Below are 16799 nucleotides of genomic sequence, written 5' to 3' on the forward strand. Positions count from 1 at the left end.
TAAGGGTAAAGGGTGTATATGTTTCTACATGCACAAGAATTAAAGGGTATTTTCATATAGTAATCGATCGAATGGTCAAGCCTTGGCATTTCCACTAAATGATATCGGACACAGCCTACAAGTATAACAACTACACTAGTCCTGACCCGTTGGGGGAGGGAGGAGGGAGGGGAGGGGGATCTGATTGACAATATTAACAATTTTAGTTGCCTGCATCTTTCATGGGCGTCAACAGGTGGGGGACGGGGGGGACATGTCCCCCCACTTTCAAAAGTGGAGGGGATATCATATCATTTGTCCCCCCCACTTTTCAGAGCAGTTATTAAAAAAATCACATGCATATGCGCGATTTTCTATCACAATTGCTGAGCTGATTCAAGTAGAATCTAACTTAAGAATCATTATCAATAAATTGCACTGGAAATTAGAACAGTGCTTGGCCCTTTATCCCCCTTCCTCCGATATTCACCCTCCCCGCTTCGTCCGAGACCTCTGATAAAAGTTTGTGCGATGTTTGAACGATGTTTTAGAGTGTTTTGTGGAAGCACCCCTTCTCGCCAGAAATGGAATTCCCCTTGCCCTACACTGTGAATCAGAGAAAACGACGCATTTCAACTTGAAAACAAGTCGAAGACCCCACCAGGAAGGTAATATCATATATTTTAGGCCCTACAGACAGTATTCTGCCTGTATGCAGGGTATTATATGATACCAAACTACCGAAAATATTTCGTTTGAGATGGACGCTGTGTAATTCGTCTCCCTTGGTGTCAGAACGGCATCTTTCTACCAGTACTTTCTGTCGGAATTTAGTTTTGTGAGACAAAATTTCTCCTCACAGATCTGGTTCTGATGTAACTAAAAACGACTCAGGAAGGCCGTCTCCTGCGATCTAGGGGGTCTTATGTACCCAAAATTTTCTGGTACGCTACGCGCCAACCAATGGTGGCGCTCCGCTTAGATAGTATAGTGTCCCCCTCACTTTCTGAAACCTGCTGACGCCCATGGCATCTTTTAGAACTACAGTATTCCAAATTAGTCATTTAATGCTATTAACAAGTGCCAAGCAAAATGTTTTCATGAAAACTGTAACTGTATATAAATTGTCATTCAGAAATGAGATAACATGTATATGAAGAGATGCTTCAACAGCTTGACGATACCATGTTGCAACTGAGAGGATTTAACAACAGCCTGGCCTATATTCCCCCTTTCCCTCACACCGCAACCTTACACCTTGCCTTTACACCCCTTCCCCTTACACCTCCCCCTCAGTCTTCCTTTCAATTTCCCTCACAACCCCCACCACCCTCCCTAAGGATTACCTGCAGTCTGGTCTATTTCCCCCTCCCCTCACAACCACCCCTTACATCTTCCCTCACACCTTCCGCCGTCACACTACCCCTCATCCCCCCCCCCCCTCATCCCTTCCTTTCTAAAAACGTGCCGCTCACACCACCCCCACATATCGAAACTCCAAGAACTGATCTTTCGCCTATTCTAAGAGTTAAACACGGCTGCGCGTTTTATCGCCGCCTGGATATATTATCTAATGCATACACATGTACAGAGACGTCTTTCGCCTATGCGTGGCCATGATTCAAGGGCGGTTAAATATACTCTGAGAAAACAGACGGCTGGTACTAAGTTACGTTACCTTTCTATGATATGACCTACTCAACCTGATCATAATGCGGGGTCACCAGCCTATAATTGGCTCGGCATGGGAGGGGAAGGAAGGTCATTGGGGGTCAAAAGCTGTAAGGTCACCATTATCATATCCGCAGTGCTGTTATTATAGTAAACAACTAAAGGACTGACTGTGATTGCGTTCAGGCATAGAAGTGTCAGGGTATAAATAATACTCACATAGTTCAGTATGGTCATATGTGGTATCTCGTACAAATATTGAAACACCATACAAACGTACAAAGAAAGTAACCACGTCAAAACGATTGGCCACATTGGACAACATTTCGGAATTGAGGGGGAGGGGTGTGTGAGGCGTTTTAGTATGATTGATTCGATTAACGTTAGGGATACATTCCACTTAATGTACTAAAATCTCAGTCTATGACATATGTAGGCACATGGATGTCTAAATTGGAATATTTGTAATATATTATGCAAATAGATTGGCCTATATACTACTATCACTTCGGATAGATTAGGGCAGTCATAGAATTCGAATACAATTATTTCGATATGAAATGTTGTCCTCTGTGGCCGATTAATACGGCCAGACGCGAAAATCCGGGAGTCTGGGCACATATTACATTCATATTCTTGTGTGTCGGAAGTGTGATATTGAGTCGAATACTTTCCTTTTGAATGATAACCATATTTTTTTTTACTCGATAACTTCATGCGTGTCACTTTTCGTTCCAATTTATGTATTGTTTTGACTCCTGCTGCTAGCGTTTTTTTTTTTCCCAGGACGAACGTGGGTTTCAGGTTTTTCAGGAATTTACAAATTCGTTTGAAATCAGAGTTAGGGTTTAGAAAGTGGGTAAAGTAGACATTTTCTAAGAAATTGCAGGATTGTCGTTCATAATCTGGGGTCAAAACTAGGAAAAAAGATTCAGAACATGTTTTTTGAAAAAGCGTCACATGTTTGGAATCCAGGGATTTGATTGGCCCATGCCCACGTTCGTCCTGGGAAAAAAATACGCCGCCTGCTATAGTCCTGGTGCCACCATACTTTTATCGTTCCCAATCGGTCGGCAGATCGAGCGCATGCTGGATTATAATGTCTAACGTATACGTTACTCCTCGCGCCGCTCCACAGTTTAGGCTAACATCATCACCATGCAGGGGCAAACTCGAGTCTAACTGATGAAGCAAGACCTAAACGAATCTACCTGACCAATAAGTGACCCTTATCTATGAAATGTAAGAGTATAATGATGCGGGAATAAACAAGAAACAAAGGGGTATCACAATAGGACCTCGTTCATACATTATCCTTCCATCACTCTTACGCGGTTCATTGGTGTAAAATCATGCTGATTTCCTGATGTTTTCGCTTCCGTTCAATGAAAAGCAGAATGAATACTTTTAGAAAGAATACAAAGGAACTAGCGAGCGAAATTACCCGTAAAGAACAATTGAGGTCAATATCATTATGACCCCGTCCAACACAAATAATGATGTAATCACAATGACAATAACTAATGTAACCAAAAACAAGCCATGTGTTAGATTCTTTTACGTTTTATTCTTTCTTTCTTTTTCTGACAGATGTTAACCTTTAGAGAGGATGTATAGGCGTAGATTACTGTAATGGTGGTATATTAACGCCTTGTTGCCATCAAAACCGCGCCCAAATACTATAGTTGTACGTGATCGATGCCAGGACTGAACGTGTGGGTTGGCGTATTTAAATTATTGTTCACTTTCGTCAAGACACATATAAATAGTGGCGTATAGTCGGAGCGATATTATTTTTTATCGAAGTGGTCAGGCTATCCGTGGGATACAGTTCTTAGTACATGCGTAGGAGCCCAATTTGATTTTTTTTTTATTGGGGGGGGGGGGGCTGTAACGACTTGCCCGAAAAATATAACCAAAACTAGTCGGGCAAGCTTAGAACTTTATTTTGATTTTTAAAGGAATTTTTTACTTTTAAACTATTGATTTCCTTTAGCTACATCATTACAATTTCTTTTCTTTCTGTAGGTGCCCGAATAATTCTCAGCATATTGGCCGAATTTTCACAAAAATATTTGGTTGGGGGCTGTTGCCCCCCCCCCCGCCTCCTACGCCTATGGTTCTTAGAGCGGTGTCGAAAATGCTTTAGATTGCCAACATCTTCTCGAGAATATTTACGCTGAGGAACGAGGGGGGAGGGGTGGGGGAGCCTGCGAGCGTGCCTGCTAATATGTGGTTTGTATATCATTTGGACGTGTGGATGGTTCGGATGAACGGGAGAAGCGGGGTTGCTTGTTGCCTAGGTTTTCTTTTACTGTGGGAAATCTGTTTTGAATTTGTCGGTTTGGCATTGACATTTTGGTTCCAAGCCTGGCTGGTCGGGTCACCTTCGGTCATGATTATAATTTGGCCATATTAGTCCTTCAAGCCTTTAGAATTACGCTACATGTATCACTAGAAAATAACTATTTATTACATACGTTCCTATAATTATTGTTTAATCTCTTCTCAATAAACTTTCTAATCATTCGCACATATTAAAAAGTGCGTCAAAACAAACCGTGATTTTCGTTTCATCATACAGTGATGCTGTCCGGCTCATTTTTTTCGTATTATATTTACATACATGCGTGAATAGGGTACAACGTATCTTCTTGCGATCGGCTTAATAAGCGGTAGACTTAACTTCATTTCTATATGCTATGTGTTTTGTATTTGTGATTGAACAACAACCACTATACAGTTTGAGAGATATCGGAACCGTATCCTATTATCACAGTGACGTCGTATTTGCGAAACTTAAACAAAAGAGGGCGCGCTCTTAGTTCAATTCGCCAAATACGAACAGCTTTGTTCAGATCGCTGCGGTAGCAAAGTTTTCATGTACGCGATGAAAATGTTGGAATTAAATGTTTTCAATATTTGGGCGCAACCCTCTGCCACTCACACGCGCCCAAACAATCATAATACTAGGCAAGCTGGTCGTAATTATACGTGCTTCTTTTTGTCGTAATTCAAAGAGCATGCAAAGCCTCCGATGTCGTTCTATTTCTTTGTGGAACAATCTTCCGATCAACTTGAAATATTTTCCTTCCGTGGCTTCGTTCAGGCGACAACTGAAAAATCACTATGAAAGCCTTTATTGATTGTATCCGTTGTAAGGGGTGGGAGTTGGTGGTGGTGGGGAGGGGGGTAGTGTTATAGGTCTTATATGTTAAGGTTATCTATTTTTTGTGGGGGGGGGGGGGTAGTTCTTTATAGGTGTTAGTGTTATCTATTTTTTTGATGGGAGAACTCTATTCGATTAAGCCCAAAGGGTTTCTTAGTTTACTTCCTTTCACATTTTTTACTTATTTGCAGTTATATTGTCTAGTTTACCTTGTTATACTATGTGATAAAACAAATAATGATAATAATGCTGGAAGGCTCAAACACTGGTCAGTGACGATCACGGTACGTTCCAGCCACCCTCATCCGCCATCCTACACGGGTCAGGTCCCTAGGGCGTGTTAGATCTGGATGACTTTGAGCAGAACGTTCACATTGATGTTGAAATTACATAAACAGATAAAGTGCTAGTATTACGTTTCTATAGCTATTTCGGTTTTCAAGACTATTGGATTTAAAAATATGCCAAATTTCTCGAATACTGCTTCAAAGGTCTCGCACCACAATTAATTGTTCCATTGACTTACACACTAAACTCGTCACGTTCAAGACCTTGCAAAGCATAGATAAAGGTTTTCAACTGGTATATCCTACCCACCACATGATAGCTGAGATCTTGGCCTATCATGCATGGCACTAGCAAACTTCCATATCATGACCGTTTAGATTTTGAGCTAGAAGAGGAGAAAAATTAGCATACTGAACCCCCACCCTTCCATCTGCTCGCTCGGAGTACTAATATCAACATTTAACCAAAGATTTTCTATCACCTTTGATCCTCCCTAATTTCATCTGTACTTAAAATTATGCTTTTTCATATAAAGGCAGAACAAACGATGACAGTAACTGATAACATGCTTAAACAAGCTCTACCTTAGGTACTTCAACATCTTTTCTCCGACAATGGTTAACCTTTTGAGCGGTTGAACACTACTCTACCTTCAAGGCTTACTTGATGATGATGTCAGCCCCCCCCCCCCACACTCCCAGTGAAGACTTAACTGTTGATGCATTATCCATTGTTTATATAATTTTATCACTCAGCCAGATATGCCTTTGGTATCAGTGGCGTAGGAAGGTACTTTTGAGTGGGGGGGGGCTGAAGACTGATGGCCGGCCTGGGGGAGGGGTCTAAGGGGAGGGGGTGTCTCCCTCCCCTTTGGATTTTTTTGCATTTCCAGGTAGCCTCAGATGCAATTTGGTGCAATATAGCACACTTCAACACCCACTCCATTTTGAAAACTTAATTTTGTATTTTCACCAGGCCTTAGATGCAATTTGGTACTCCAAATGAGATTTTTTTCTCATTTGGAAATGAAAAAGGGGTTTTCTGACTTGCGAAGCGGGGGGGGCGGAATGATACTTCCGCCCCTCCACATTTTTCACTGGGGGCTGGCGCCCCCCAGCCCCCCTCGGTTCCTACGCCCTTGTTTGGTATGTTATTTTCATGTACGGACGTCAGAGCACACTTCATGGCATTCACCACCCGTTTTCCTTAAAATTGCAATATGTACATTGATGATGGTAGACATTATTTGTGGCCTTATATTTTCTTATATTTTCCCTATTGAGTTTTGTGTTGTATCTGAGAAACTGAGTTAATGGTCTGCGTTTGAGATCTAAGTAGTCCACCCACTTTAATTGACGAGCCAAAGATGTTTCGAGGGTCATTTCTGACAAAAAGTCGGTCAGTATGAATAGCAATGACATCAAATGTTCCTCAAACTTTATACGTTGTATCATTATTCAATAGACCAAGTAAACTTAAAACGGTACTTTTTATGGTCTGAATTGGTGGTAGTATGGCAAGCCGTTTTTACTGTTTAATCTTGAATTTAAGACATCTATGAATGTTTAAAAGATTTCTGTAATCCTCTGATATATTTTTTATATCGATAATATCCCCATATTTCTTTAAATTATTTTAAATAAGCAGGTACAGATACCTTAAAACATTTACAGACATCTCTATTGTGTTCAACAACAATAAAACGGCTTGCCATAAGGCAGCGCCTGAACATTATGTAATGGTCTGCCAATGGAACCCGTTGCTGTGCAACAACCCAAGCTATAGGATGTGGAAAGTTCTCCTGTCATGCGCCTAGATAGTGTAGACTGTTATTAACGTTACATGACCGCGGCGGTGCTCATGTACAAAGCAAAGCTATAGTTTCTTGAACTCATTGCATGATGTGATGTTGGTGGAGCTACAAACTGACAACTTCAACTTGTGTCGTAAGTCAGAACATCTAGGCTAAGTTAGGCCCTAGGCTAGCCTATGTTAACTTAGTTAGAAGTACGTAACTGAGGAAGTTAGGGCCTGACGGCTGTCTTATAAATATAAGACACCGAGCCCTATGTACCGATGGTCACGTAGAATAAACTACAGGCGTTTTGAATGAGGTGGTAAGTTTTGTTTAAAAATAAACTTTCCACTTCCAGCTACTGTGCGCTCTCCCAACTAAGCTCTTGTTTTTGTGTTGAATGTGATAATGCAAAGCTCTAATGCTGTGCTAAAGCCAACACTAATAAGATTAAGAATGCTCACTATTTTAATTTGTCCCGGCCTAGGCTAGGCCTAAGTTCACTTAGGGCCTTACAAATAATGTGTCACTTTGACTGTAGGTCGTTAATATAGGCTAGGCCTATATCCATGAAGTCAGTTTAAATTTCAACGACTTAATCAGACAAAACATGGAAACCACATAACACTACAGGCCGCATGCCAACACATGCTGCAATGATCAAGGATTCATATGACATATAAATAAAAGGACATATCCCACGCTTTCACCTGAAAACTAGATCAGTGACCTTGTTTTAGAATTTACACTTTACGCAGTAAGTTGTTAAACAGTGTTTGTGTTGTTTCTTGGCTTCAATAAAAGAAAAAGTTGAGCTAAAAACATTTTAAAATGTCATTAGCATTTTTTTCTAGCTAAGCATCTTTAAGTCAGTCAAATCTTTCACAAAGGTCACCACTTTGATCGAATAATACTTTAATGATAGCTTTTAAAACTCTTTTGATCTTCTAAAACCTTTTGCTCAAAGTAGATCTATGCTCTTGTAATTATTATCCACTCTACAGTACTTAACATTCAAAGACACATATAGAGTAAAGTGAGAGTGCCTGTTAAACCAGGTTCAGATTTCCACACAAAAAAAAACTGAGATGGATTAATCTAAATAAATTCTGTAGAGAGCTGATAATTGTTGTACTCTTACGTAGAGTCTTTATGTTTGACATTTTTTTTTCTTCACTAGGGATTGTAGTCTAAATATCTCGTAATGGATCGTGTAGGAGACGATGGAGAAACAGATGCTCCCTCCAGCGCGATTAAAGGGATTACTAACCAAATAGATCCCCTCGTTGGAACTCGAGAGAGAGATTTGAATTACAATAGCGATGTTGACGACGTCCTACCTGTGATTAAAATAGAAGAAGAAGAAGAAACAGCTGAGGACAGTAGAGTTACATCTGCTGATTCAACGACGATGAGAAATGAAGAGATGTTACAGGAAGAAGATAAAGTAGTTCAAGTGGAAACGAAGCAAGGCGTAAGTGTTCCAGATAATGGCAAATCCATGCATGGGGACAATTCAGTAATTAGCTCTGCCAATGACCTCCTCATCAGAGGTGGCGCAGAAACCCCCGGAGAGGAGAATAATGAAGCGAGAGGCAGGTCAGAGTTGGCAAGAGTTACGAATCCTCATTTAGAAAGAATGGTCGATACAGATCCATTTGGGAAACTGTCCCTCAGTTTGCGAGGAGATGATTTCGTTAACGTAACTGACTACGTCTACGATTACGATAAATTGAATGGTCTAATGATAGTCGGGGGCGACATTGATCAATTACCGTTGGGGATATCTAAACTTTCTAATTTAGAAACCTTATCCCTTCAGTGGTGTAACTTAGCTACATTTCCACGTGAAATGTTGTACCTGCGAGAGCTAAGATACCTGGACCTTAGTGGTAACAACATCACAAGATGGCCCAAAACCATCAGCCAACTGGCGAAACTTCAGCATTTGATTTTCACGGACAATATGTTGACGGAAATCCCAGAAAAGTTTTGCGACATGCTTAGTATCAGAGAAATTATTCTGTCGCAGAATAGGCTGACAACAGTGCCTTCAAATTTTTCAAAGCTCAAGTATGTCACAGTCTTAGAACTAGCAAACAATTGTTTTGAGTGGATACCGAAGTCGGTCTTTGCACTCGACCAACTGGTGAAGCTCGATCTCGGGGGAAACAAATTGACGTCTCTTCCTGCGGACTTGGAATATCTTTTCAATCTCAGAGAGCTGTACTTATACCGAAACAATTTCAGATATCTTCCCGTACAGGTCTTCTGGCTCCCGGAACTCGAGGAGTTAAACGCCTCAGGGAATTGTCTTCGAGAACTGTCTCCAGAAGTAGGGAAGCTGATTAACCTTCAGATTCTGAATCTAAATTTCAACCGACTGACCCGTCTTCCCGTGGAAGTATGTTCCCTCGTAGATTTGAGGTTTCTAGGTCTGAGCGGCAACCGGCTGACCGCATTACCCAACCGCCTGAGTTATCTGCACAAGTTAGAAGAGTTGTACGTGGCTGAGAACGAATTAACTGAACTGGCCGACGATGTCTGCATGATACCGGAACTCTGTGTACTAGAACTCCATGGGAACAGACTGAAGACGTTACCCGTAGAAGTGGCTAATCTCCGCCTGGTTTCATACCTCAAGCTTGACAAGAATGACTTTACCGATTTCTACACGGGAATCTGTTGCCTTCAAGATTGCGAAGAACTTTCGATGGACGGCAACCGGCTCTGTAACCTCCCTGTAGAAATGGACCACATGATCAGTCTCGTCAACCTCACATTGAGCGGAAACGCTTTCACGGAATTCCCCGATCAGTTGTGCGACCTCAAGACGCTACAGTTCCTGGATCTCAGCCGAAACGGTATTTCGTCTCTGCCTTTCGAGATCCACCGACTCACAAAATTGCGAAGACTTCAGCTAGACGAGAATAAGTTTGAAACATTTCCGGACGCTCTGACCTATCTACCGAAATTGGAGCTACTCTCCTTGTCTAATAACCGGCTGATCGATTTACCAGAGGAAATGAACAAAATGGAATCACTGCGAGAACTGAATCTGTCAAACAATAACTATGCCATGTTTCCAGATGCTGTCTGCAGTCTAGGGTCACTTGTTACCTTCCAATTTTCTCAAGAAAGTGGTTCCAGAGTAAAATTCCTCCCTTTTCTGATTGGCAATCTGAGAAGTGTTCAGGAACTCTATTTAGAACACAACGATATCGAGGAACTCCCCGGCAGTATCGCAGAACTCCAGCAGCTGAGAATTCTATCGTTATTCGATAACAAATTGAGTGCGCTCCCTGCAAGTTTTTGCGACTTGCCAAATTTGGAAGGCCTCTGGTTGCATGGTAACAGGCTGACCAAACTTCCCATTGACTTTGAGAAACTGAGGAAGATATCGGACCTGAGGCTGGAAGATAACCCCCTATCTCACCCACCTCCGGAAGTTTGCTGCGGTGGAGCAGTGGAACCCATCACAAGGTTTCTCATAAGTGCAGAAGAAAGGCTAGGTAAGGAACATTGTACAATCTATGGTAACTCGAAATTTATATTTTATTTCTTCTGATCTTTTAAGCTGATTTTGCAAATATTCGTGAATCAGAACTGTCTAAAAAAAATTTTTCTAAATGTTAGCATCTGACAGTGTTTGGGGAAATGATATTAAATATTGCCTCCGTGTTTGCAGAATTCCAACAAGGCTATACAGTAACTTGCATTTTAAAACAGGGTTTATTATCATGCATGACTGGTGTAAGTTTTTTTTTTTTTTTTACAGTGTTTCACTGTAGCTTACAATTCTTAAAGAATGTCTTGTGTCAGCTACAACTCAAAGAAGGAAAGAATACAGTACAGTCTCAAAGTTTTGTGAACATGATTAGAGTCATTCAAATGAAATCAAAGTGACCTCACAACCCTTTATTTTTATTTTTTCCCATTCTTTTTATATTGTTTAGTTTAGGAAACTATGGAAAGAATAATGGGGTACTTAGTCTGAATGCAAAACACACCTATGTATGTGTTTATATGCAAGCTTGTATGTTTGTTTGTTCTTTCATGGCCACCTGGGTCAGAAAGGATGATTAACGCTGGTCTAGGCCTAACTTTTTGATGCGTGTTTGAAGCTTACCAAAAATTTCTGTTTCAGGTTATCTGGCAGCGAGTGAATTTTAACAACATACATGTGCATGCACTCGGCTGGATCGAGCGTCTTGCAGTCGTAAGACCACTCGCGAAATTCCGTAATTTTTTTGCACTTAAAAATGAACTGTTTCTCTCTCTTGATTAAAGATGTGCTGATGAGAAAGATGTGCGAATGCGTAGCGGCTAACGTCCGTGAACGGGAAGCCCACGATTTGATGAGAGTGTTCCACTTCAGCAAGGAAGAGATGTTGAACCTGGAGAAGGAACACAGGGCCGCCCCACCTGAAGCCCTGACCCAGAAGGTCCTGTCTATCTGGAGGGAGAGACGGACCCACTCGGCGACCCCGACCGAGCTGATCCGGTACTTGAAACTGATAGACATGGAAGCGGTCGCCAGAAAGCTAATAGCTATCAAAGTGTACTCTGAGGTACATCAGATGTGATGAACGAAACGTGAGGCATGAGAGCGGAATTTGTCATCAAAAATCCATTCTAGTCATTCCCACTGTATCATTTAAGCAAGTTTTAGCCCAACTTCTTCATAAGAGAACACAGAAGTGGATGCATTATTTTTGCAATTTTTTTTTTAAATTTTTAATTTAAAAAAAAAATTTAATCAATTTTCTGGCCATGACACATGGTCTAGGATTGAGGTCATATATATTTGCTTTAGACAATTTTGGGACAATATCTCTCACAAGTGTTGCCACTGGCAAACAGGGAGTTGTGTATGTGTACATACATGAGTATACATAGACATGTTACAACATAGGAAGGCACTAACCGTGTCATAGATAATTATTTATATTTAGTTCCGAGAAATGTTTGATACAATGTTATCTGACTTCATATCTTTAGATATATTTTCTGCCTCGTATTTGTGAGCAAAATAAATGGGCTATAAAAGTGGAAATGTGTGCTCTATGAAATCTCTTGCCTTATTTGGAAGTGGGGATTTTCAGTCTATTCATTTCATAACTTGCATAAATTAACATCACTCTGTAAAAAAAAAAATTCCAACTGCTTTCGATGATGATTCAACTACATAGCAAAACCGGTATTGAAAGAAAGGCCCAAAGTCTTAAATGACTAGAAAACAACACAGCTGTTTTTGAGCATGTTCGTGTAATTTTAACAAAATGTCTTCTATTCTGATGTACAAAGCATTTACGCAGAATCAAAAAAAGAAGAGAGAATAAAGAAAACACACAATGATGCAGCACAGCGATATCTTACAAAAACAGAACCCCCACCACCATGGACGGCTGATGACTCGTTCACAAACATCCAATTGGTGATGTATAATATAAAATATTTCATTTGAAGGTGACGTGAAATAAAATGTGACACACTGCTCAGTCGTAAAATAGGTTTGGCTGCAAAGTGACAAATTTGTTTGCTAACAAGCCATTGAGTTGATAAAATAAAATGTTTCTTTTTAAGATCCTTAAAGCATTCTGTTAAACATTTATATTAACTTTCTTCTTTTTTCGCCCCCCTCTCTCCTTCAAATAACTCTTCTGTACAGTTTTTTCTTTTGAAACAAATTTTGAACAAGGAGGAAAAGGAAGAACATACAAATGAAAATATTATAAACAATTTTTTTTCTCAATCTTCCAGACTTCTGAAACGACTAACAAGACAACGACGTTGCTTGCTTGAAGGCGACACCAACCCAATCATCATCGTTGACATATATGATAGAGATTTTTTTGTGAAGGACGACGACAACTCCTCCCCCTCCCCTCCCCTCCCCCCCGTTTCATTTGGGATACATCCCTGTCAGGGAGATACAATTTTGTGGACAATGTGATGTCATGGTGCCAATAGGGTCTTAAACCTGTTTAATTTGCTTTCTGCTTCTTGTCATAGTATCTTCACGGTAGAATGTCAACTGTTGACAATGAAACCAATGTCATCACTAGAAGGTTTCAATGTTTTAGATTCAGCATGGGCAAAACCAATCTCCATGACAAAATATAGAGGTAATTCATAAAGGGGGGGGGGGGGTGGGGGAGATTAAGCACATGTGGCTTGGTGATGCCATATTTAGACTTGACCAAGTCTTCATTCTCATGTGACCACTAAACATGTGACCACTAAGCCTGTGATATCTCCAAAACCCAATAAGATTTTTCTCAGCTGCTTGGGGAAGCTGTTCATAATAGCAAAAAATCTCTATCAGGCATAGACCGACAATGATGATGGAAGGGTTTTGCGTCGCATTCAAAAAGCCTACAAATTCATGACTGTAGCCAAAAGCCAAAGAGGACAATTTACCAACAGTGACTACTTTATCATGACGAGATGAACCCCATGACTCGTCCATAAGCTGTTGGAAACACGATCGAATGTTCAAAGCTCATATAAGATGATATTAAAAAAAATTATCAAAGCACTGGCGCAATTTGTCATCCATTTTATGTTTTCAAATTTTCCCTTCTGAAGATTTCCCTTTTTTTAACTTCTTTTTTGAAAAAGACCTATTGTTAACAGAGACAATAAAGTATTTGACAGGAAGAAACCATCTGCCAAACAAACCATCTGCTAGGGATAAAAAGATATGTCGCGTGAGAGATCTAATTTGCTTACGGCCTCATTTTCTACCCCTACATTTTTATCAGGGTTTGCCCCATTAATTTATAAGCTATTCGTCATATACTCAATACCGTGACAGAAGACACTTAGTCTGTAGCTAAACCTGTAACGACCTATTAAAGGAACGGGTATGTCGAAAACTAAATTCTTTTAGTCGGAAAAAAAAAACTTTATCCTTTCGTACAACATCAAACATTTGCATCTGTATTAAATGAAACCTCTTAATTATTTTACCTGTTTAGAATAACTTCTATTAATCCAGGCTTGAATAATATATAATCACATTGACCCATTTTTAAGGACCATCCAAATCATTTGAAAATGTTGGAAAATTATCACAACACATTTAAAGCTTGGGTCACACTATTTTTTTTTTTTTGTAATTCATGGAATAGAAAATTATTGACCTCTTTTGTTTAATTAAAACTGCCTTTCATTTTATTCATTTGCGTTTCCTTATTTGGGAAAACGATTTTTAATTCTGTTTCTTGTTGATGTTGCTTTTGTTTTACTACTTTCCATTGATACAGTAGTAACACAGAGCTAGTGAATGACCTCCAGAGCATTTATACTAATCAATTTATAAAAGTACTGATAATACAAGGCAGTAATCTTTCTGATGTTTTGGGGGCATAAAATACATTCTCAAGCCCTGTCAACTAAATTTCAGGATGTTACTGCCTTGCCTCACATACAAGTTATCCAAACACATGAATTGACGCAGAGATCCACAGGCGATAACAAGTGGCCTTACTAGGTTTTTTTTATAGGCATCCTATGCCTCAATCCCCCCCCCCCCTCCAACCCCCATTTCTCCCGTTCAAAATTAAACTTTTACCCAAAAGTGTATGCTCTGTTAATAATAAACCTATTCCAAAAGGTAACCAAGTTTTGTCAATACATCCTGTCAATAACAGCCAAATCACAACATATTTGTGTATTACCTGTCATGTCACGCTGTGCCAGGAGACTGTCACAATGAATACGTTGTGGATATCAGCCAATCAGAGTTGAGTATTTGTGTACTTTTCATCACATAAAAATCACATTTATTGTACATAACATTCTAAATGGTCAATGTCATTACTACGTGCTTGTTCTTCTCACAGATAACCCCTTCTCCCCCATCCGACCCCCCCCCCCCCCTTTCCAGCTGATTGGTGGTCATCTTACTCGGTCCTCGACACCCGGCCTTCCTGCCACCGGTGCTTTAAGAGGTCACACCGGCCTAACTTACACCACTTACGTTCAGATACTCAAAAATGTCATTAAAACCTTTAAAACAAACTGTTTTATTAGACTGCAGTAGCACCAATCAATTAACCTGCTTATGTAACTGACTTAAGAAAAATGTGTTATATTTAATACGTGACATTAATTCTACTGAATTAGCAATGTCCAATGATGGCTAAAGGTTGTGAAAGGAAAAATTAATCCATGTCAAGGTAAAAACTACAGAGATAGAGAGAGAGAGCACAAAAAGAGAGGCGAATATTTACAGTTTAGCTGCAGAAAACTATTAAAAACTTCGAAGATGCACAGGAGGTTCATCTAAATTCTAAAAATATTATAATAATAAACGACAATATGATGATGATGATGTCTAATAACACTAATAATAGTAATAATAATACTAATATGATAAGGTGCATAAGAGAAGGTATCTGTTTAATAAGTCCATCTATATATGCAGTTCGCACACATAATCATTCAATGCCCTCGCGGCGGACATACTCTTTGGTTAATTCACACAACATAAATATTTTTTTAAATCAAAAAAGTATGTAAAGCCATAAAAAGTTAGTTATTTCGTCTTTTTTTTTTATCTTTTCCTTTTTAAAGACAAAAAAAAAAAGGTTGATTGTTTTTAAAGCACAAGATTAGACACAAACTCAAGTTGTCAAGTTCTCCAAGAAATAAATGATGTAAGTACTTAATGAGAAAAGGAACTATCGACTATTTAGCACAAAGAACTTTAAAGTGGGTTCTAATAAATACTATAAAAATTTAAGAAACCCTGCCCCCACCCCTCCAAAAAAGAAATACATTTATTATTCAACATCACCACCTGTGCACAAGGTGAAAATTTAACTCATCAAAGGGTCATTTGATATTTTCCCACTTTTCAACAGAAAAGCCAAACACTCTTCCTTTAACAAAGGACATCTTAAATTTTCATTTACACATAGAGCACACTCAATTTGTCAACAATTTGCTTAAACAACTAATCATGCACTGTGTCTGTAAGGTATCAATACAACATGATCACTTGACCACCCCCGGTCCTCTCCCCAACCCCCATCCCTCCCCTCCCCTGGCTCCCTCCCCCACCCCCTGGCTTTCTCCACACCCCTCCCCTCCCTCCCCGACCATTATAATTAATATCTTTGATCTTTCTATACAAACACTTTTAAATTCATCACACGTCAACGTTTCAACAATAATTACGTATTGCTGGTCTTGCCAGATGACAAACGAAAAATATTTTTCTTGAAACCTTAATCTAAGAAATATTCTAAAGGCACGTTCTCAATAGAAATTTCAATCGAAACCCCTCTCCCCCCCCCCCCAGGTGTTTTGTTATCTATCACAATGTTCTGAAAAAAGGTGGGAATTTTTGCCCTTCTCTTCTTTTTCGTCTTATTCATTCTTTTCTTTTTAAGTTGCCTAAATTTTAAAACTAAATTAGTGCTTGTTTTTTTCATTTCTTGTAGGTTTGGTGGGGAAGGACCTCTCATGAAAATAAATCCATACAATCGGTCAACTTCTTTGATGTGTTTTTTTTAGTCCCTTTTTCTTTCCTTTAGATCTGCGATAATGTTAAATTTGTTCTTTAGTGCATCCCTCATTGCTTTGCTTCCTGATCTTGCTCACATAACTTCTACATTGTTACAGATGCTACATATCATCTTACAAACCTTTACTTTTTTATTTTATTTTTTTTTTAATTTTTTTGACCAAACCACAATTACAAAATTAACTCCTTCAAGTCTTTGACAAAAATTAATCAACCTTAAAAAATGACATTCTCCATAATTAATTCAAATGCTAATATCTCAGAAATTAACAAATTGCTTTCAAAAGTCTACAACTTTTCTAAAAAAAGGAAGAAAAAACAAGGTAAGCTAATGATGCATCATGCATTTAGATAGCAAT

General features: G+C 39.4%; 1 protein-coding gene across 3 annotated transcripts; it reads left to right on the forward strand.

The window, feature by feature from the left end:
- Window positions 1-6842: 6842 nt before the first annotated feature.
- On the forward strand, window positions 6843-16589 carry LOC139964562 (uncharacterized). 3 transcript variants are annotated; one of them, XR_011792014.1, is made up of 4 exons: window positions 6843-7053; window positions 8083-10414; window positions 11193-14247; window positions 14342-16589. XR_011792014.1 is itself a non-coding variant. In XM_071966239.1 (3 exons), the coding sequence occupies exons 2-3, from the start codon at window positions 8107-8109 to the stop codon at window positions 11486-11488; spliced, it is 2604 nt and encodes an 867-aa protein (XP_071822340.1). In that variant the 5' UTR covers window positions 6843-7053; window positions 8083-8106; the 3' UTR covers window positions 11489-16589. The 3 variants fall into 3 exon arrangements, 2 of the variants coding, with proteins under 2 accessions (XP_071822340.1, XP_071822341.1); XM_071966239.1 differs by having other exon boundaries at window positions 11193-16589; XM_071966240.1 differs by lacking the exon at window positions 6843-7053 and adding an exon at window positions 7069-7224 and having other exon boundaries at window positions 11193-16589.
- The last annotated feature ends 210 nt before the right edge of the window (window positions 16590-16799 follow it).

This window comes from Apostichopus japonicus, chromosome 23 (genome assembly GCF_037975245.1).
Source record: "Apostichopus japonicus isolate 1M-3 chromosome 23, ASM3797524v1, whole genome shotgun sequence".
Classification (NCBI taxonomy): domain Eukaryota; kingdom Metazoa; phylum Echinodermata; class Holothuroidea; order Aspidochirotida; family Stichopodidae; genus Apostichopus; species Apostichopus japonicus.